Consider the following 22375-nt stretch of genomic DNA (forward strand, 5'->3'; position numbering starts at 1 on the left):
AAAATTTATCAGAAGATGGAGAAGTATGTATGTAGGAAGGATAGTTGCTTAAAATATCTGAAACTATAAGTGAAAGTATGTTATTTAGAAATACACAGATAGATTCTAGGGAATAGATTTGGAAATCACTGCCCCACTAGAGTGGCTAGATGGGTAAGGGACTGCTGTTTCTGACAGAAATTCAGCAAATGCTTCTTTCAGTGTATATCTATCCGAAACATTGTAGGAATTTGATTAGAAACAAATGTACAAAGATCCCTGTCCCATGAAGCTTATATTCTAAATTAAGAATAGTTTTACATTTTCCATATTTTAAAAACAGTAAGCAGAGTGCAACACAGGGACTAGCAAACAGTACTGAATATATAGCTGTAAGTTGTAATTCTAAGTCCTCAACACCCTATGAGTAAGCACTAGTGTCATTCACATTAATCTCAGAGGTTCAAAAACTTGCCACAATAACGGAGAAGGGGTTGGGATTGGTGCTCCATTTGTTCAATCTACAGCCAGGGTACCCAACCACAACGCTACTATTGCAGTGAGTAGGGTAAAGCTGGAAAGTTTGCAACTCATGGTTGGATCTCAAGTTTGCAGATCAATGAGTGATTTACTTAAGGGCCCAACACCCCAAGCTTAGGTTATATAAGGGCCTCAGTGGCCTATCAGCTCAGTGGGAACAAGTCCCAGAAAGGGATCCTCAAACATTTGGGGTGGCTTCACTGTTAGAGACGACAATCATCACCAACAGAAACGTCCCACTCAGAAATGGGCACTAAAGTGAGGCAATGACCTGGGACACTGTCAAAACCGAGGGCCTTCTATGGGCATGTCACTGTTTTGAGGCAGGTGGGGCTCAAAAACGTAGAGTGAAAAGACTTGGGGATGGACTGGTTGAGATGGCAGGGTTGCCCCAATTTACACCCTTTAACCCTCCGGACTGTACACAGGAATCTCGTTACAGCTTGAACAAAAATCTTGCGAACTGGGTGGCTGACAGGTCATGTTCAGTGGAAGGGGATCATCCAGGCTCCTAAAGGGTACCTTTCATCTTTCAAAAATGTCTATATTTGCAAGTTTCTACAATGAGCATATATTACTTTCATAACGTAGGTACGCATGTGTGCTTAAATACATAAAGTCAGAAAGAAACCCGAGAAAGCCAGTTACCGCGGCACCGTGCCGCTGGGTCTGATCAGAATTCGCCTGCAGGAATCCGGAAGCTCTGCTTCCCGCCCAGTAGCCCAGTCGCCGGAAGAACCCGGAGTCGCAGCAGCCGGCGCAGCCCAGGGCGCCTAGTTTCGGAGCGTGCGCAGAAGGCGTCGTAGGCGCATGCTCCGTGGGCGTCCCGGCCGGGAGGACTGGCGCGCCAGCGCGGCGCAGCCCGCTAAGTCCGGGTCCCGCTGCTGGCATGGCGGCCAGCCTGTGGATGGGTGACGTGAGTGAGAGGGCGGTCGGGGTCCGAGCAGGAGGAATCGTAGTGTCAGCAGGGAGGGAGGGTGTGAAGAGATGGGCGTCCTCCAGTTACAAAAAGATGAAAGTGAATGGGAAGGGGAGTTCTTTTGGGTGACACAGCAGCGGGTCCCAGCATCCAAGGGTAGGGGCCGAGTGAGGGGGAAAGGATCCTGGGGCCCCGCCTGGGTTCATGGAGGGGAAAGGGGGGTTCTTTGGGGACAGAGCATGGGAGGAATCCCAGGGATTTTGAAGGACTCTGTGGTTTTAAAACTGGAGGGGTTGGGTGCCTAAATCCAAGGAGAGGCTCCCTAAAGGGAGCAAGTTTAAAGAGAAGGGATGCAAGGAATTGGGAAAGCGGGAGCCGGGGTTCATTCAGATTACTCAGCATTTGAAAACCTGGCCACACCCCCTCACCCCATCCCCTAGCGGTTGGACCAACCCAGGACTGAGGGGAATGGGCTCTGGAGCCGGGCAAGCAGAGCCTGCCTATTGGCCTGAACCTCTCTGCTCTTGTATTTACGCAGCTGGAGCCCTACATGGATGAGAATTTCATCTCCAGAGCCTTTGCCACCATGGGGGAGACCGTGATGAGCGTCAAAATTATCCGAAACCGCCTCACTGGGTACGGTTCTCTCCTTCCACCCTCTCAGTTCTCCCTCAATTATTCTGCAAGTGTCTTTCAGGTGAAGGTAAAAATCACAGAATCAGGGCCTCTCACTCCTAATAATAGTGATTATGTTATAAAACCTGACTTTTGGGGGCTTATTGAGAGGAAGTATAGCATATGCACCCTGGAGGCAGCCTGTATTTGAAAATTATGTCTGCTGTGTGACCTTTGGTAAGTTACTTAACCTCTCTGTCTAGTTCACTTTGTTTATAAAAATGGAAATGATTATAGCACCTACCTCGTAGAATTATGGTGACGATTAAATGAGTTAATTCATATTCAGCACTTAGAAGAGTGTCTGCATATGGTATATTCTCTGTAAATATAAACAGGTTATGGTCTGGTAGGTAATAAACACTTTAAAATCACTTTTTAAAATCACAGAAACTGTGCGAAGTACTGTTATTAGACAAACTTAATAACTGTCTTAAAGTTACACAGCCATTAGATGATGAGCCAGGACTCCAATTCAGTTCCGCCCTCAAAGCCGTGAGTGCCTTTAACTCTTATGCTATTCATTTAAAAACTTATTTATCTGCTCTAGATTCCCATGAAACAAGCCAGACATAGTCTTTCCTCTCATGGAGTTTACATTCTAATGGGGGAATAAGACAAATAGTTAAGCAAAACAGTGCAGAGAATATTTTCAGATAGTGGTGCTCTATTGCCTCCAGTTTCTTCTTTCTCTTTGGGGGTCAGTTTTCTTTGAGGTTCTAGTTAGAGACGGGAGGATTCCTTTATCAATTTGACGGTGGTTATTTAGCATCTACTCTGTGTCAGTTGCTCTACTAAAGCAACTCGCTCAAACATCAAATGATTGAACATACAGATGAGAGATAGGAAGTATCACCAATTCTGACTGTTGGGTTGACGGGTGCTTTGTGTATTCAGAACCCCAGGAGCCAGGGACTGATTTTCTGACGGGTGGATCATGCTGGTGTAACTGTTTTTCCTGCTCCTGTAAACAGAAAACCCCAGATAATGAGCTCCTAGTATGAAAATTTATTCTGTGATGCTTTCCATGATTTTAAGCATTGACATAGCTCTCACATTTTAATCTTTATTGAAATAAGATGTGAAACTATCCTTTTCTACCCATGATTACCAAACTCTGCTGTCTCTTATGGTACTTACAGACACATTGCATTTACATCTTGCTTTATCTGGCAGAGAGTGAAGTGGCTTACAAGAATTGTATAAAATGGGGGGAGTGGGGCATAAGGGGACTAAATGGTAATGGGGAAAAATACAATAAAGATTCAATTTTAAGAAAGAATTGTATAAAATAAATCAATGTGAATTTAAAAACCAAGACCAGAGAAAATAAGGGAAAAAGATATGGCCCAAGAAAAAAATAACATGCAACAGAGCATTGTGCTTTAAAAAAAAAAATTGCAATCAGTCAAAAGAAAAATAAAGAATTTTTTTTTAAGAAATGTTTCTTTTTTTAAAACATTTTTTAAAAGATTTTATTTATTTATTTTTAGAGAGGGAAGGGAGGGAGAAAGAGAGAGGGAGAGAAACATCAATGTGTGGTTGCTGGGGGCTGTGGCCTGCAACCCAGGCATGTGCCCTGACTGGGAATCGAACCTGTGATGCTTTGGTTCGCAGCCTGTGCTCAATCCACTGAGCTACGCCAGCCAGGGCAAGAAGAAATTTTTTAACAACAAAATTTAAACAGTCAGTGGTTGTACAAGTTGTTGTACTTAATACTACAGAAATGTACACTTTAAATGGCCAAAATTATAGATTTTATGTTTTGTATATTTAACCACAATTTTTAAAGTTCAAAAAGAGCCCTGGCCAGTGAGGCTCAGTGTTTGGAGTGTCGTACTGTAACCAAAAGGCTGCGGGTTTGATTCCTGGTCATGCCTAGGTTGCGGGTTCCTCCCCCATCCCGATGCATACGATTCCTGGTCCTGGCACAGATCCCTAGTCTGAGTGGGTACCAAGGCAAGGAGTCGATGCTTCTCTTGCATCAGTGTTTCTCTTTCCTTTCCTTTCTCAAAAAACAAATGAATAAATGTCCTCGGATGACAATAAAAAAAATTTTGGAAAAGAATTAAAAGAGCGCAGTTAGATATGGTGCAACCACATCTGTCATTCATCCCTGGTGACACTGCCACCAGTGGTTGGTGGTACAACCAATAGGGGCAAGTTTGGTCCTTTGGAACCAAGAGAGATGAAGCTATATGCACCAAAAAAAGACTGGTAAAAGAATGTTCAGAGCGGCTTTGTGATGGTGGCCGAAAACTGCAAGCAGTCCAGTATCCATGAATAGGTACTGGTGTAGTCATACAATAGGATACCATTTAGCAACAAAAAGGAACTACTTATGTATTAACAACATGAATGAATCTCAAAAGCATTATACATGAAAGCCTCACTATATGATTTCATTCATTTAAAACTGTAGAATGGACAAAATTAATCTGGGTAGAAATGAACTGAGCATCTAGAAGATTTGTGTGTTTCTATTTTTTTTTATTGAATTTATTCAGGTGACACTAGTTAACCCAAGTATACAGGTCTCAGGTGAACAGTTCCACAACACATCATCTGCACCCTGTATTCACCACCCCAAGCTAAGTCAAGTCTCCTTCCATCAACATTTATTTCCCCACACCGTCCTCCACCTCCTGTCTCCTCCAGCCACCCCCAGCAATCCCCCTCGGCAATCCCCACACTGTTGTCTGTGTTCGTGAGGGTTTTTTTTTTTTAAGATTTTATTTATTTACTTTTAGAGAGAGAGGAAGGAAGGGAGAAAGAAAGAGAGAAACAGCAATGTGTGAGAGATACATTGATCAGTTGCCTCTTACACTCCCCCAACTGGGGACCTGGCCCAGCAACCTAGGCCTGTGCCCTGACTGGGAATCTAACTGGAGACCTTTCGCCTTGCAGGCTGGCACTCAGTACACTGAGCTATACCAGCCAGGGCCTGCATCCATGAGTTTTTTCTCTCTGTTTAGAGTTGTGCATTTCATTGCATGTAAACCAAAAGAGAAAAAACTGGAAACACTCATTGAACTTTGTTAATAATTATGTAAAAGTAATTGAGGGAAGTATACCAATATCTGCAACTTACTTTGAAGTGAATCAGAAAATAAGGATAATAAGTGGGTAGAAGGATGGATAGTTGGATAAAATAGTAGAACACCCTGACCAGGCTCAGGTGGTTGGGCATCATCCTGCCCAGTGAAAGGTCGCTGGTTCAATTCCTGGTCAGGGCACTTGTCTGAGTTGCAGATTCAGACCCTGTTCAGGGCACTTAGAGAGGCAACTGATGTTTCTCTCTCCCATGGATGTTTCTGTCCTCTTCCTCCCTCCCCCTCTCTCTAAAAATAAATTTAAAATCTTTAAAAAAATAATGAAAATATAATAAAACATTCACTGTAGGGTATGCATACATGAGTGCTGTGTTGTTGTTTCAGTTTTTATGTTTGGCGAAAGGGTGTATCACACTGTCCTGAATTCAGATCCAACCTTTGGCGCATACCCGCTGTCTGCTTTAAGGCATATCGTATAATCCTGCTAGAGGTCAGTCCTCTCATCTGCATGGATGTGATGTTTTCAGCTTTCCTTCGCCTCCTAGAGCTACTCGAGGGTGGGGTGAGGTGGTGCTTGTGAAGGGGCTGACACAGTGCCTGGCCCACAGTGAGGGAGTGTCCGTACGGGCGGTGGTCTTCACATCTGTCAGCCCTGAGATTCCAGCACGCACAAGACAGACCTGGCCCACCACTGTTCTTAGCATCAGTAAACATTCATAGAGCTCACAGGCTGCTCTGTGATCCCTGGGCTCAGGTACTGCCCTTGCCCATTCCCTCGGTTTTGTGTCTATATGGTTGTTTGAACTGAAGATCTAAAGTAGTATATCCAGAAAGGTTTGGATTCTTTCACTAGTAATAGCTTTGAGGTTGGTGTTAAGGGAGTAACAGTTTTCAGTATCTCAGAGTATGAAAGGATGTCAGAGGATATAGCCAGGTCTTCCTCCTTATGTCTCTTGTGAGGATGTCAAAGTTAGAATGCCAGAAATCTGACAGATACCCCTGGTAGCTAAGGTCCGTGGGTTTGCTTTGTCTGTCTAACTAGATGGTACGTTTCGTGAGGGCAGGAACCATGTTCTCCAGCTCTGTATCAGCCTTGCCTGTGGAGGTGACTGAAAAAAAAGTTTGAATATGAAAATTTTAAAACAGAACTATAAAGAATAGTACAATGAATAATCATACAGCCACCACCTAATTTCAACAGTTGTTAACATATTGCCATATTTTCCCTATTTACCTAAGTCTATCTTTAGGAGGATAGATACAGGTAGGTAGGTGATTTTTTTTTTTCTTTGCTGAACCATATGAGAGTCAGTTACGGGCATTGTGACCCTTCACTTTTAAATACATTGCCCCAAACTGGACATGCTTTCGCTTAACCACAGCGCTCATGTCACAGTGACAACATTATCAGTGATATACCATAGAATGGCCAGTCGACATTTCAACTTTTTTTAGGATTTTATTTATTTATTTTTAGACAGAGGGGAAGGGAGAGAGAAAGGGAGAGAAACATCAACGTGTGGTTGCCTCTCGCGCACCCCACACTAGGGGGGACCTGGCCCGCAGCCCAGGCACTTGCCCTGACTGGGAATCAGACCAGTGACCCTTTGGTTCGCAGGCCAATGCTTAATCCACTGAGCCACACTGGCCAGGTGACAGTCTTACGTTTGTAAATTAGTTCTGAATTGGAATTTGTCGGGGAACAAAAACAGTATGAGCTCTGATTAGAAAAACATATTTCCCTCCCTTCAGGCCAAGACTCTCATCTGGGAACCACGTCTTAAACTGTTCTCTTTCTCTGTTTTCTTTCCAGGATCCCAGCTGGCTACTGTTTTGTAGAATTCGCAGATTTGGCCACAGCTGAGAAGTGTTTGCATAAAATTAATGGGAAACCCCTTCCAGGAGCCACACCTGTAAGGACACTTAGATAATGATGATGTTGCCATTTTTATTGTTATCAATAACTATCATTTATTGAATCCCTGCTGTATATTTCTATTATTTTTTTATGGGGACGATGCTCTAACCAACTGAGCTACCCTGCCAGGGCTATATTATTTTATTTAGTTCTATAACAGCCCTGCCGAGTAGGCATTGTTGTCTTCGACAGACTGGGAACCTGAAGCTTAGGGGAGTGGAATAACTACCCAAGGCAAACAGGTAGTAAGTGGCAAAACCAGGATGCAAACTGAAGATTGGTCTACCCTGAAGTCCATGCCCTTCCCACTCCGCCCCGCCCCCTCCCGTAATGGACGACTTGAAACTGCACCTCTTGCCCAACTGAGAGAGTGGAACAGGCTGGCAGTAGTGAGGACACATTTCAAGAGAGTTACATTCTGCTCTTCCCACAGTTACTTAGCTTACAGCGGCACCAGGCTGGCACCCCTGGGCCATAGAACCATGGAGCTGGCAGTGCCCTTAGCGGTCATCTGTGCAACCCCCTCACTTTATACAGGAGAAAGAGCTGAGGCTTAGAGAGGGGGAGATGTTTTGGCCAAGGTAATTTATTTCAGTTTTTTTCAAATATTGTTTGACTCTTAAAACACCTTTCTCTGGTTTAGTTTGTTTGTTTTTAAATTTCCAGGCAAAACGTTTTAAACTGAATTATGCCACTTATGGGAAACAACCAGATAACAGGTAAGTACGGAGTCGCCCCAAGGTAGCTTCAAGCCCCAGGAAGTGTCTAGATAGAAACAGCATGCATCCCTGTGCAGGCCACCCCCCGACGGAAGGGTAGGGAGTGGGGCTCGGCTCACTCTGCCTCCCTCCTGAGGGACAGCACCGTCCCGTTCCCCACTGGCTCCCCACCGGCGGGGCTTCCCGTTGTGCTTCGTGGCGAGGCCCGGGGCTTCTCCCTGTTTGCTCTCTCTAGCCTTCTGCCCCATTGCCCCCCACAGCATTGAGGCTTTATTCCGTAACAATCGACTTGTAGTGGGATACTGGTAATTTGATTCAGCGTTTCAAGTTGCCTTTGAAAACTTTAAAACAATATATGAAAAGCTTTAGAAAGATACATACCCACTGACCCCATAATTCTGCTTCTCCGAATTTATTCAGGATATGTGCAAGATTTGCCTCGAAGGTGTTTGTTGAAAGGTTGTGTACAGTGGGCAAAATTGGGGGAAAACCAAATAATCTAATAATAGGGAAGTGGTTTAAATTGCAGTATGTTAATTAATAGGAATGCAATGATTCCATTAACAAGTCATGCAGAAGCAGAATAGGGACATTTCGAGATGCTGGCTGTTAAAAGTGAAAAAAAATGCTAGAAACACAACAAATCATAGCCAGCTTTTGTAAATTCAAAAGAAGACGACAGGAGGAAAAGTGTCGGAATGTTTGCTGTTTACCTTTGAGTGGTTGAGTTATTAGTGATTTTATTTTTCTTTGTCCTTTCGTGTATTCTGATTTTACACAAGGAATGTGTATCACACTTGAAATAAGAAAAAGGAATTTGCTCGTCCTTTTTTTTTATTTAATAAACATTTTTAAAGGATTGTTTTAGAACAAGGGTTGGCAAACTGTGGCCTGCTTTGTGTCACCTGTAAACTAAAAATGGTTTCCATATTTTTAAAGGATTGTAAAAACAGACAAAGAAAAAATGGCAGAGACCATAGGTCCCCTGGCCCTTCACAGACGAAGCTTGATGACCCCTGTCCCAAAATTTCTGGGATTGCATTTTAGCTAGGTTGTAGGTCTTCTGTAGATAAAGTCCAATTCTCATTCTCTCGCTCTCTTTCACCATTTAAATTACAAATAAGCAGTGACCACAGAACATCTAGTGTTATGTTTTGAGTACCTCTGACCTCGGCCCCCATCTGCTCTCATGTAACCCTTGAAGCCAGGCGGGCCGTGTGCAGTGGGCGAAGGACCTGGGGGATCGGGGGACTGCCCGCACACCTCTTCCGCCGGGACTGCCGAACGACACGGATCAGGACCTGGTTAAAGACCCTTCGAATGTGTCATTCCCGAAGAAGGCGCAGATAAAGTTTCCCTAGAATGGGCCAAAGAGCTCGTCATAACGAAGGTCTTGTCTCTGAATCTTACTCTCTCTCCTCAGCCCTGAGTACTCCCTCTTTGTGGGGGACCTGACCCCAGATGTGGATGATGGCATGCTGTATGAATTCTTCGTCAAAGTCTACCCATCCTGTCGGGGAGGCAAGGTGGTGTTGGACCAGACAGGCGTGTCTAAGTAAGGCCTTACTGCTATTGATGCCCACCCTGTTAGTTTCACCGTTTTCCTCATAGATCTCGGTGGTACAGATAGGCCGTGCAGCGTGGCAGTAAAGAGTGCAGGTCCTGGAGCCAGACCTCATGGGTTGAATCCTGGCTGCGGTACTGGCCAGAGACAGGGCAGGAGACAAGTTACTGAACCCCTGACCCTGGTTCCTCATCCGTGAGACAGGTCTGACTCACAGTGTCTGCTCGAGGGGGCTCTACAGGGGTTAAGTGATGTGATATAAATAAAGCAATAGGAAATGCACTGTAAATGTTTGCTATTTTATTTATTATTGTTCATTCAAAAGGGGAGAGACGTCAAACAGCTCATTCTTTGGGAGTCTGACAGACCTGGACCTCAGTCCTGCTTCTGCTATGACTTTGGGCAAATTAGTAAACCTCTCTGAACTTCGGTTCCCTCTTCAGTAAAGTGGGATACTGCATTAGATTGTGGGGCCATTCAGTGAGGTAACCCTGGAGGAAATGCTCAGCAGCAGTGTCTGGGAAAGGAGAGGTGCTCATTAAATGTTAGCTACCATTCATTTATTCCCCCAAGTAGACTATGGCTTCAGGAGATCAAGAACCTTGTCTGCTTACGACTGCTGAGTTCCATGCCCAGCACAACCCCTGGCATACAGGCAAGCTCAGTAAATATTTGCTGTAGGAACTTTTTACAACTCATTACTACTGCTGTTGCCATAATGATAATATTTTCTAGTGGATTTAGGGGAAGCTAGTGTTTGGGCAGAAGCCCTGTCATTGAAGGTGTAGAGAGAACGGTGAGCTGAGAGGGGCAGTTCCTACAGACCTCAGGACCCTCTGGTGCTTGAACCTCGCACTGCTCTGTGGCACGCCCACCCGCAGGGCTCCATGCACTCTTCCTGCCCCTTCAGCCCCTGTCCCATTCTTAGACTTTACCTTTATCCCCTCTGTGATCTATATAGAGTGTGTTGTGTTTGGTTGTTTTTTTCCTGCAGGGGCTATGGTTTTGTGAAGTTCACAGACGAACTGGAACAGAAGCGAGCCCTGACAGAGTGCCAGGGCGCAGTGGGACTGGGGTCTAAGCCGGTGCGGCTGAGTGTGGCGATCCCTAAAGCGTGAGTCCTGCGCCGGCAGGGAAGGCGGAGGGCCCCCTGACCAACCCCCACCTAGGCACCCCTCACCTGTTTGTTGATAATCAGAGTGCCCATGTGCTGGATGGAAGGCTACAGGGAGGTTCAGTTCAGCTCACAAATACAGAATGCCCGATATCAGCCAGGCTGTTTGCTGGGTATCAGAGGTGAACAAGCATAACCCGGCCCATCCAGAAGCTTATGGCTGGGGACAGAGCTGTGACCCGGGGAGACAGATACATTCAGACATTGCTGATAGCAGTGCTGGAAAAGCAGTTTGGCGACACACACATGATGCCCCTGCTCTCTACCCAGTAGTGCTGCTGTTAGACATTTATCCAGAGTTAGTGAGGATTGAACGGAAGGAAAAAAACAACACCCAACTTCAGCCATATTTATGTCATTTAATCCTGGGAGCCTGTGAATGTTCCATGCTGTGGGGAGAGCTAAGAATTATTGATCCAAACACCCCACAGGAGAGTATATACGTCACTATTGTACCTTTCGTGCCAGGCAGGTAACTCCAGGCAGGTATCTCTCTCAGACGTAAGACCGCCCTTCTCTCCATAGAGTCCTCTGCCCTTTGGCCAAAGCAGTAGTTCTCAACTAGGGATGATTTTTGTCCACCAGGGGCCATTGGCAACATCTGGAGACAATTTTGGTTGTTATAACTTGGGGTGGGGGAGGTGCTCCTGGCATCTAATGAGTGAAGGCCAGAGATGCTGCTAGACACCCTGCAATGCCCAGGACAGCCCTGTGGACAGGCCTGCTCACCTGCCTGCGCCAAAGTCAATAATGTCCAGACTGAGAAACATCGTGGCAGGAGTGTAAGATCGTCTTCATTCTCAGGGCAGAACTTCCAAATGGCCTTGTTTTTTAAAGCGACAAAAGATTTGGAGGTTTTTTTGTTGTTTGGTTTTGTTTTTAAGATTTTATTTATTTATTTCTTTTAGACAGGGGAAGGGAGGGAGAAAGAGAAAGAGAAAGATCAATGTGTGAGAGATACGTCATTTGGTTGCCTCTCACATAGCCCCATCTGGGGAACCTGGTCTGCATCTCAGGCATGTGCCCTGACTGGAAATTGAACCTGTGACCTTTTGGTTTGCAGCCCGGCACTAAATCCACTGAGCTACACCAGCCAGGGCTGGGGGTTCTTTATGGTTTAGCTGTTTTTAATACATGGAAGATCAGCCTGAGTGATTTCCCTGCACCAAAGTACTATTTTTTCTAACTATTTAATATATATTATTTTCACTCTATTATAAATACATATATATGATATATGTAATATTAAAGAAACTATTTTAAAGAAAGATTTCCTCATTAGCCTAAAATGACTATTTTAGGCTTCCAGGCTTCCCCATAGCTATTAATGATATATACATATCCATATCCATTCATACACTACATGTGGCTGAGTTTGCATGCTATAAACTGCTTTTTTTTTACTTTATTTATTTAGTTTTAGAGAGAGGGGAAGGGAAGGAAAAAGAAAGGGAGGGAAACATTGATGTGCAAAAGATATATCAGTCAGTTGCCTTTTGCACGCCTCCAACTGGGGACCTGGCCTGCAACCCAGGTCTCTGCCCTGGCTGGGAATTTGAACCCATGACCTTTTGGTTTGCAGGCTGGCATTTAGTCCACTGAGCTACACCAGTCAGGGATAGATTTATTTCTTTATTCATTTTATAATAACCATGGTCTTTTCCCCCCAGTTTACTCATTATACACACTTACTTTTCTATATAGTTGCACAATCATTATTATAATATTTTTAACAGCCTCGGGTAATTCTTTCTGTTGTATATTCTGACAAAGTCCTTTCAGCAGAGAGGTTATATTGCTACATCTATGAGTTCTTCCTAGAATATCGTCAGCGTTTGGTGGCTGTTTCTGGGGAGGTGCTGTCGGGCACTAGGAACTGAGGGAGGTAAGAGTTCCCTGAGAGCTAGGCTGTGAGAGCTGAGCGTGGAGAAACAACAGGAAGGTCCAGACCCTGCCTGCACCTTTGATTGCGTGAACAGGGCAGGAGCAGGGTGGACGTCCTCGGAAGCATGCATGGAAGGGGGCTGGCGGAGGCAAAATCTTGTCAGTTTTCAGCCTGGCGCGGGGCAGGAAGAGGGAGCCTGCTGTTTGACAGCGTCGATCCACCCCGTCGGGAGGTAGTCAGATGCGGAGTCTGACTGCTCTGGCTGAGCCCTGCTCACCAAGCAGACATTGTGCTTGCAAGGAACTTCAGAAGAGCTCATTTGGACTGGGAGCATTTTGTGGTGCCTGTGATGGGGATGTGTGTGGACGTTCATGGAAATCTGCTTGTGGCTCGGTTCCCTCTTTGGTTTCACTGGGAGAGAGAATGCACCGCCAGTCGTGAGAACATCCTGCATCCCAACTGTGTGACTTACAATTCTCCTTATAAACCAGCTGCGCGTGTTTGGCGTGCCCTTATGCCAGACCCTGGCCCATGGAGTACAATGACTTGGAAAGAGCATTGTCGTGTCTTGAGTTACATTCTTTGATTCCCGTCAGCTGGGACTGCTGGTCATACCCCAGGCCAGTTTCAAAACCCTACTTGCATGTGCCGTTTTCTATGGTTTTGAGAGCAGTGGCTCCTTTGCAGACACGACATTGTCTTCGGTTAGTAGTTGGGACAGATGTGCACTCAGGATAAGAAAGCTTTCAACTGGCCCTGGGCCTCAGCCCTGATGGGCAAGTACAGGACGTAGGACACTGCAAACGTGTCTTCTGTCAGGCCGGGTGCTGTAGGTAATGGTGCAGGGTTAGGAGCATGAGCCTTGGAGTTACATCTGGCTCCAGTCAACAGTGTGGTCTTGGGTAAATCACCTTTTAGACACTCGGCATTCTCATCTGAGCATGGGAATAATGCATAATCTCTCCGTCATAGGGTTGTGCAGGACTTAACACAGGAGACCACACATAAAGAATACTTGGCACTGCTCCTGTATAACCTCTCTGTACCTCAGTTTTCTCATCTGTAAAATAGGTTAATGTGTATTTATTGCACAAGATTGTTGTGGGGATTAAATGAAGTTAATCAGTGTAAAGCACTTAGACCAGCCCCTGTTTGATTAATAAGTGTTGTGGAGATGTTTGCTCACATCTATTTATTTTTGCTGCTTTTCTTCATTTAAGGAGTCGTGTGAAACCAGTGGAATACAGTCAGATGTACAGTTACAGCTACAACCAGTATTACCAGCAGTACCAGAACTACTATGCCCAGTGGGGCTATGACCAGAACACAGGCAGCTACAGCTACAGCTATCCCCAGTATGGCTACACGCAGAGCACCATGCAGGTAACCGCGGCTTGGCAAGCCTGCCGCCTTGGGTGATGTCGTCCTTCAGAGACACGGCTTATTCTCCAGGGTGGGACTGATCAGGACAGGATGTCGGGCTTCAGAAAAAAAATTGGGGAAGATGGAGCAACCCTGTTCCTCTCATTAAAAATAGGCCATCCCGGTAATGGGCCAGGATTTCCCCGTCCTTCTCACCCACCTCTCTGGTCTCTTGACAGACATATGAAGAAGTCGGAGATGATGCATTGGAAGGTAAGAAAGGAGCCCTTCGCTCACTCCCTCTGCCCACTGTTATGCGGTGGTTGCTTTGTGTCTGGCACTGTGCCTCCAGCTGGATGCCGAAGGAATGCACGGTGAATTCTGCCTGGAGAAACTTAACTTTTTAAAAAAATTTTTTGAGATAGAGAAACATTGATTTATTCCATTTATTTATGCATTCGTGTGGTTGATTCTTGTATGTGCCCTAACCAAGGATTGAATCTGCAACCTTGGTATATTGGGACGATACTCTAACCAACTGAGCTACCCGGCCAGGGCTGGAGGAACTTACATTCTAATGAGAGAGTCAGTGCGTAAGTGCAGTAAGAAGTGTGTATGTCACCCAGAAGTGTGAGGGCAGGTCCCAGAGATCCCAGGGAAAGCAGCTCTATGGGGAGGAAGGTAGCCAGTCACTCCCTGAATGAATGGTATTCTACCCTGGGATGTAGGTCTCCAGCAAAAAGTACTGTTGCCTTGCACTCGACAGTTTGTAAAAACCATTTTTTATTTCATATTTTTTTCCCATATAAAATTGCCTGTTTCTCATTTTCAAGTAATAGTTACAATTGAAATTTTGGAAAATTAGTAAAATATTATGAAATAACTGAAAATCACCCCTAATCTTGCTGCATAGTAATAGCTATTAATTTTTTATTAAAAGGATTATAATTTTATTGAATCTTAACAAAAACAGAAGGAATTACTAATGTACAAAGTTTTTTTTTTTTTAAGATTTTATTTATTTTTAGAGAGGGAAGAGAGAGAGATAGAGAAACATCAATGTGCGGTTACTAGGGGTTATGGCCTGCAACCTAGGCATGTACCCTGGCTGGGAATCGAACCTGCGACACTTTGGTTCGCAGCCTGAGCTCAATCCACTAAGCTACGCCAGCCAGGGCCACAAATAGTTTTTAAAATATTTTATGTATTTATTTTTAGACAGGGGAAGGCAGGGAGAGAGGGGGAGAAAAACATTAATGTGTGGTTGCCTCTTGCAAGCCCCTCACTGGGGACCCGGCCCGCAACCCAGGCATGTGCCCCGACTGGGAATTGAACTGGCTGGCACACAGTCCACTAAGCCACACCAGCCAGGGCCAAACAAATGATTTTTTAATGTGATATTAATACTTAAAGGATTCTCTAAAGGTTGAAAAATTATGAAAAACAATTAGGTTTTTTTCAACATGTTTCTGAACAGATATTAAGTTTTAAATAAGTATAGTTGTCATAAAATAAAAATTAATTTCTAAGTAAATAAAAATTTTTAATGTACAGAAAGACTCAAAGATTAAAACCTAAGGACTATTTTTTAAATATATTTTATTGATTATGCTATTACAGTTGTCCCATTTCCCCCCTTTATTACCCTCTGCCCTGCACACCCCCTCCTACCCACATCCCCTCCACCTTTAGTTCATGTCCATGGGTCATACATACAAGTTCTTTGGCTTCTACATTTCCTATACTATGGCTACCTACCATTTATGCTACTTATTCTCTGTACCTTTTCCCCCCTCTCTCCCCCTCCCACTTCCCTGTTGCTAACCCTCCATGTGATCTCCATTTCTGTGATTCTGTTCCTGTTCTAGTTGTTTGCTTAGTTTGCTTTTGTTTTAGGTGTGGTTGTTAATAACTGAGTTTGCTGTCATTTTACTGGTTATATTTTTAATCTTTTTCTTAGATAAATCACTTTAATGTTTCATAAAATAAGGGCTTGGTGATGATGAACTCCTTGAACTTGACCTTATCTGAGAAGCACTTTATCTGCCCTTCCATTCTAAATGATAGCTTTGCTGGACAGAGCAATCTTGGATGTAGGTCTTTGCCTTTCATGACTTGGAATACTTCTTTCCAGCCCCTTCTTGCCTGTAAGGTCTCTTGAGAAATCAGCTGACAGTCTTATGGGAACTCCTTTGTAGATAACTGTCTTCTCTTGCTGCTTCTAAGATTCTCTCCTTATCTTTAATGTTGGGTAATGTAATTATGATGTGCCTTGGTGTGTTCCTTCTTGGGTTCAACTTCTTTGGGACTCTCTGAGCTTCCTGGACTTCCTGAAAGTCTGTTTTCTTTGTCAGATTGGGGAAGTTCTTCTTCGTTACTTGTTCAAATAAGTTTTCAATTTGTGGATTTCTCTTCTCCTTCTGGCACTCCTATGATTCAGATGTTGGAACATTTAAAGATGTCCTGAAGGTTCCTAAGCCTCTTCTCATTTTTTTGAATTCTTGTTTCTTCATTCTTTTCTGGTTGAATGTTTCTTTCTGCCTTGTGGTCCACACTGTTGATTTGAGTTCCAGTTTCCTTCCTATCACTATTGGTTCCCTGTACATTTTCCTTTATTTCACTTAGCATAGCCTTCATTTTTTCATCTAATTCGCAACCAAATTCAACCAATTCTGTGAGCATCCTGATTACCAGTGTTTTGAACTGTGTATAGGATAGGTTGGCTATCTCTTCATCACTTAGTTGTATTTTTTCTGGAACTTTGATCTGTTCTTTCATTTGGGCCCTTTTTTTAAAGAAATATTTTATTTATTTATTTTTTAGAGAGGGAAGGGAAGGAGAGAGAGAGAGAGAGAGAGAGAGAGAGAGAGAGAGAGAGAGAGAGAGAGAGGGAGAGAAACATCAATGTGTGGTTGCTGGGGGTTATGGCCTGCAACCTAGGAATGTACCATGGCTGGGAATCGAACCTGGGACACTTTGGTTCCCAGCCCGCGCTCAATCCACTGAGCTACGCCAGCCAGGGCTTTTTTTATTTTTATTTTTATTTTTTTTGGTCTGGATGTACCTATTACGCACTGAGGGATGGAGCCTTAGGTGTTCACCAGGGCAGCCTAACCCATGTTGCTGTGCTGTGACCCAGTATGTGGGGGAGGGGTCCTAGAGGGAACAATGGTGCTTGCTCTGCTCTCTGCTGGATTTCAGTTACTTTCCCCGCTTCCCACGTGCAAAGTGGGCCCTTCTGGTGCTGATTCCTGGGTGGGTGGGCTTGTGTATATTCTAGGACCCTGTGGGTATCTCCAGTGAACTCTCCTGTGAGGCTGGGAGTTTCTCCTCCCACTGCCACGTTAGCCCCCACAGGTGTTTTCAGTCGGTGTTTTGAGGCTTTATTCCCCCGCACTGGGGCCCTGGGTTGCGCGGTTCATCCCGCCCCCAGTTGTTTCTCCAGGTTTAAGAACACATGAATGCGGGACCACCTGCTCCCCAATCTGCTGCTTTGCCATGAGCCTCTCTGCCCAGCTGCCCATCTCTGCCTCTCCTACCGGTCTAGATGGATGTTTCTTCTTTAACTCTTTGGTTGTCGGGACTTCCATACAGTTCTATTTTCTAGCAGTTCTGGTTGTTTTTTGTCTTTAAATTTGTTGTCCTTTTGGTTGTAGGAGGAGGCAGTGTGTCTACCTACGCCTCCATCTTGGCCAGAAGTCTCAGACTTTTAAAGACTGTCTTTAAAGAGAGAGTCATAGGGAAAAGGTGATCAAACTCTCAGCAAAATATTGGAAACATCACCTTCAGGCAGAGAACAAACTTGTCCACTTTGTAGCATTTTAAAACACTTTCCTTATGTGCTCTCATCTGATTTTAATAGCAGTGACCTTGGAGAGCAGGCTGGGCAGAACAGGGGAGTTCCAGTTGCCAGATGGGGAACTGGGGCCCAAGTGTTCTGCTCAGGGTCACAGAGTGATGTAAGGACAAAGTCAGGCCTGGAGTCCCTGTCTTTCTGTACTCATCTCTGGCTCGTCCCTCCAGGAAATGCCTTCCTTTTAGCGGTAATAAACCTGATTATGATAATATTTGTTTAGCACTGGAGACTTTCCAATCTCTTTCTCATCTATTAGTAACATAATAATAACCAGCATATTTTGAGCTACGCACTGCTCCCTGTCAGCACTGTGACGGGTAGGTACCCTCATAACCTTCATTCTTCTACAAAAAACCGAGGCTTAATAATAGCTGTTACTGAAGTTTTTACTTCATTCAGGGCACCTGTTCCAAGCACTTTACATGTATTAACTACATTATCCTTCACAACAGTTTTTAGGTAAGTACCACAATTATCCTGACTTTTATAGAATAGAAAACTGAGCCCTGGCTGGAATAGCTCAGTGGATTGAGTGTGGGCCTGCGAACCGAAGGGCTGCCAGTTCGATTCCCAGTCTAGGGCACATGCCTGGGTTGTAGGCCAGGTCCCCAGTAGGGGGCACATGAGAGGCAACCACACATTGATGTTTCTCTCCCTTTCTCCTTCCCTTCCCCTCTCTCTAAAAATAAATAAATCTTAAAAAAAAAAAGAAAGAAAACTGAGGCGGAGAAGTTAGATTACTTGTTCGACATCAACATAGTCGTAAGTTGCAACTTAGTACAAGAGGCAGGGTCAGTCTTGGAACCTCCGCAGTCTTGCCCGAGACTTCCTGCTCTTTATCACTGAATTATAATGCCTCCCACTTTAACCTAATATAACCACACAGTGAAGGGGGTGCCCAACAAGGATTGTTACCCTTCTCTGCCTCGTTCTTGGTTTCAATAGGCCATCTTCCAGACTGTCTTTGGAATGAGGAAGGGTGCTTTTATTCTTTGTCCTTGGAAGTCAGCACATGCAAAGGCCTGCCCTTGGTTGAGCCCTTTACTCTGTTCCCATGGCTGTTACCTACACAGGATCAGGCTGGTCCTGCTTTCTGTTAGCGTTTTCCACAGGGAGCCTCTGTCAGCGCTCAGATCTCCAACTCATAGAGAAAGACAGACCCTCTGGTTGCAGCAATGGGCATAGTACCTATGTGAGGAGGTTCCTCACTCACTGGTTTGAGGATGGATGCAGAGACTTAACAGTAGGTGAGAAAGCTGGAAGTAATTTACAAAAGAAACACAAACGGCTGATAAACCTCGAGAAAAATGTAAACATACTCTTGTGTCAGTCAAGGTTCTCCAGACAAATAACCAATAGGATATATTTATCCACATATAAAGCCAGACAACAGACTGGAACTCAGGCAGGATTTCTGTGTCTGCAGTATTACGGCAGAATATCTCTGGGAAACCAGTTTAAGGCCTTAAGGCCTTCAGTTGATTGAATAGGCCCGACCTCATTATTGAGGATAGTGTTTATTTAAAGTCGCTGATTGCAGGTGTTAATCATATATACAAAATACCTTTACAGCAACAGCTGGACTGGTGGTTGACCAGACAACTGGGCACCATAGCCTCCCCAAATTCACACACAAGTCAACCATCACACTATTGATAATCAAATCGAAATTAGAATATACTGTAGCCCTGGCTGGTGTGGCTCAGTGGATTGAGTGCTGGACTGCAAAGCGAAGGGTCGCCAGTTTGATTCCCAATCAGGGCACATGCCTGGGTTGTGGGTCAGGTCCCTAGTGGGGGGCACTCGAGAGGCAACCGTACGTGGATATTTCTCTCCCTCTCTTTCTCCATCCCTTCCCCTCTCTAAAATAAATAAATAGAACATTTTTTAAAAAAAGAATATACTGTCCTGGCTGGTGTGGCTCGGTGGATTGAGTGCCAGCCTGTGAACCAGAGTCACTGGTTCAATTCCCAGTCAGGGCACATGCCTGGGTTGTGGGCCAGGTTCCCTGTGGGGGCACACAAGAGGCAACCACACGTTGATGTTTGTCTCCCTCCCCTTCCCTCTAAAAATAAGTAAATAAAATCTTTAGAAATATATATAAATATACTGTTAAAAGTTCTTATTATGTTGATATACTTTGAATCAGCAATTTTACTTGAAAGGTTTTTTTTTTTCTAATGATAATCATTAGTACAGATATCCAATAGAGGATTTGTCAAACAAATAATGGCAGTCTTTTTAAAATTGAGGCATAATTGACATACATTATATTTGTATAATATATTAGTGTTTTATTTGCATAATGTATTGGTTTCAGATGTACATGATTCAATATTTGTATATATTGCAAAATTACCACCACAAATCTAGTTAAAATAGTCACCATATACAGTACAGGCTGGGGCACAGATAGGTTTATAGTTGTTTATATGGAAAACAATGCAATAATAAATAATATAAGAATAAACTGCTTTGTGTATTCAAAACTATAAGCCTAATTTTACCCCTACCCTGTATAATTAGTTAACCCAGCGCCATTCGTTGAAAAGTCTGTTATTTACCCATTGAATTGCCTTGGTAACTCTGTGGAAGAGCAGTTTACTGTCACTCCATAGGTCTTTCCTAGTCACTGACCTGTGCCCCTGTCTGCAGACCACTGCTGGTCTCTCTTATTGCAGCTTCACCGTACGTTTTGAAATGGGGAACTGTTAGTCCTTGAATTTTGTTCTTTTTAAAGATCGTTTTGGCTGTTCTGGATCCCTTGCATTTCCATATAAATTTTATGATCAGGTTGTTATTTTCTGCAAAAATAAACAATAAAAACCAAAAAGGCAAATGCAGTTTTGATAGGAATTGCACTGAATCTGTAGATTAATTTGGGGAATTTTGCCATCTTAACAAAATTGTCCTCCAGTCCAAGTGCATGGTATGTCTTTCTGTTTATTTAGGTCTTTAATTTTCCTGTTAGTTTTAAAATGTGTTTTAATGAATGGGTGTGTGTGCATTTTATACCAAACTAAGACTGAAAGTGTAAAATGTTATCATAGTGATCAGTTTAAACTTTTGTGAAAGATAACACATGTGGAAAAGTACATAAAACAAATGTATAGATTAACATGAAATTATAAAGCAGTTGTCCGTGAAACCTGCATTCAGGTCAAGTAGAATATTGCCAGCCTCCAGAAGCCATCCTTCCCCCAACCACAGCTTCTTGTGGCAACCAGTTTCTTCCTTCTCTTTGTAGCTGTTATCACTTGGATGTGTATGCCTTAACAATGTGGTGTATTTTTGCCCGTTTGGCCTTTATATAATGCAGTCACTCTGACTATAGTGTCTTCCTTCATTCAACATTCATCAATTGGAAATTCAAATTGTGTACAGCTGAAGTTCATTTTCAGTGCTCTTTATTAGTCTTTCTTTAAAAATTTCATTTATTTCTAGGGAGAGAAACATAGATTGGTTGCCTCTCCCATTCCCCTAACTAGGGACCTGGCCCACAACCTATGCATATACCCTGACCAGGCTGGGAATCATTGTCCTGACCTTTCAGTTTGTAGGACAGTGCCCAACCCACTGAGCCACACCCAGCAGGGCAATGCTATATTAATACTCTTTTAATAATAGTGGTTTGGGTTTAGTCATTTGGATCAGGTTTCCCAAGCCCAAAATTAATATAAATACACCAGAAAATCCAGGGCACGTGATGGCTAGGTATTAAGTGTAACTTTCAGTAAGTGTAAATTAATAGTGGCCATTATTTGAGTACTAACTACACATTTTATTATCCTATTTCCACCCTCACAGGAACCCTGCAAGGCAGTTGTATCCGCCCAGAGTTAGGGAACTTGCCCTAGAAAACAGGAAGTCCTGGATAGGGGCTGAACCCAAGTCTCTTGAGTGAGGTCTTGTGGCTGCTGAGTGCTTCTCCCCTTGGTGCTCCCTAAATGTGTCCTTGTTTGTTTCAGACCCCATGCCACAGCTGGATGTGACCGAGGCCAACAAGGAGTTCATGGAGCAGAGTGAGGAGCTGTACGACGCACTGATGGACTGTCACTGGCAGCCCCTGGACACAGTGTCTTCAGAGATCCCCGCCATGATGTAGCCGGGACAAAGGATAGCCACAATGGACTATATGAGGGAAAAGAGACTCCTTTTAAAAAAAAAGCTCAAGAACTTTTAACTCTTTTGGAAATGTTTTAGATTTTAATAAGCCCTGGCTGGTGTGACTTAATGGATTGAACTCTGGCCTGCAAACCTAAAAGCCCGTCCTTGGGGGAGTGTGTGAGGCGACCAATTGCACATCGTTTCCCTCTCCCTCCCTTGCCCTCTCTGTAAAACCTTTTGTACAAAAATTTTAATAGTTTCCCGAGATTTGATGACTACTGCAACACTGCAGCCTTCTCGATGTAGCAAGCAATTTCAGCCTGGAAAGTCAACAGATCGGGAAGGCCCACATGTTGTCATCTCCGACACCCAGGACCCTCTTCCTCCATAGTCTGAGTCTGCTAGAATCTGCAACAAAATTTCCTTTTGTGCTCCAGTTGTGTGGGGGACAGGGGGGGCAGGGGAAATACAACTTGAGTTAAAGTGGCCATACCACAAAAGCCTTCAAAGATCTAATCTTAGGCTCAGCAAAGGAGAACCATGTCTAACTGCAATTATGGAACTAATCCTATTGTCCTGAGAGGTCAGACTTTTTTATCAAGAAATTGAGGCTATGATTTAGTC

General features: G+C 44.0%; 1 protein-coding gene across 3 annotated transcripts; it reads left to right on the forward strand.

Annotated features, from left to right (window-relative positions):
- The first annotated feature begins 1291 nt into the window (after positions 1 to 1291).
- On the forward strand, positions 1292 to 21751 carry LOC114496544 (tRNA selenocysteine 1 associated protein 1). 3 transcript variants are annotated; one of them, XM_028512099.2, is made up of 9 exons: positions 1292 to 1435; positions 1977 to 2074; positions 6980 to 7079; positions 7751 to 7803; positions 9227 to 9358; positions 10362 to 10481; positions 13647 to 13809; positions 14028 to 14061; positions 21613 to 21751. In XM_028512099.2, exons 1-9 carry the CDS (start codon positions 1409 to 1411, stop codon positions 21747 to 21749), a joined length of 864 nt encoding a protein of 287 aa, XP_028367900.1. In that variant the 5' UTR covers positions 1292 to 1408; the 3' UTR covers positions 21750 to 21751. The 3 variants fall into 3 exon arrangements, with proteins under 3 accessions (XP_028367900.1, XP_035881508.1, XP_035881509.1); XM_036025615.1 differs by lacking the exon at positions 10362 to 10481; XM_036025616.1 differs by lacking the exon at positions 9227 to 9358.
- The last annotated feature ends 624 nt before the right edge of the window (positions 21752 to 22375 follow it).

Source organism: Phyllostomus discolor, chromosome 5 (genome assembly GCF_004126475.2).
Source record: "Phyllostomus discolor isolate MPI-MPIP mPhyDis1 chromosome 5, mPhyDis1.pri.v3, whole genome shotgun sequence".
Taxonomy (NCBI): Eukaryota; Metazoa; Chordata; class Mammalia; order Chiroptera; family Phyllostomidae; genus Phyllostomus; species Phyllostomus discolor.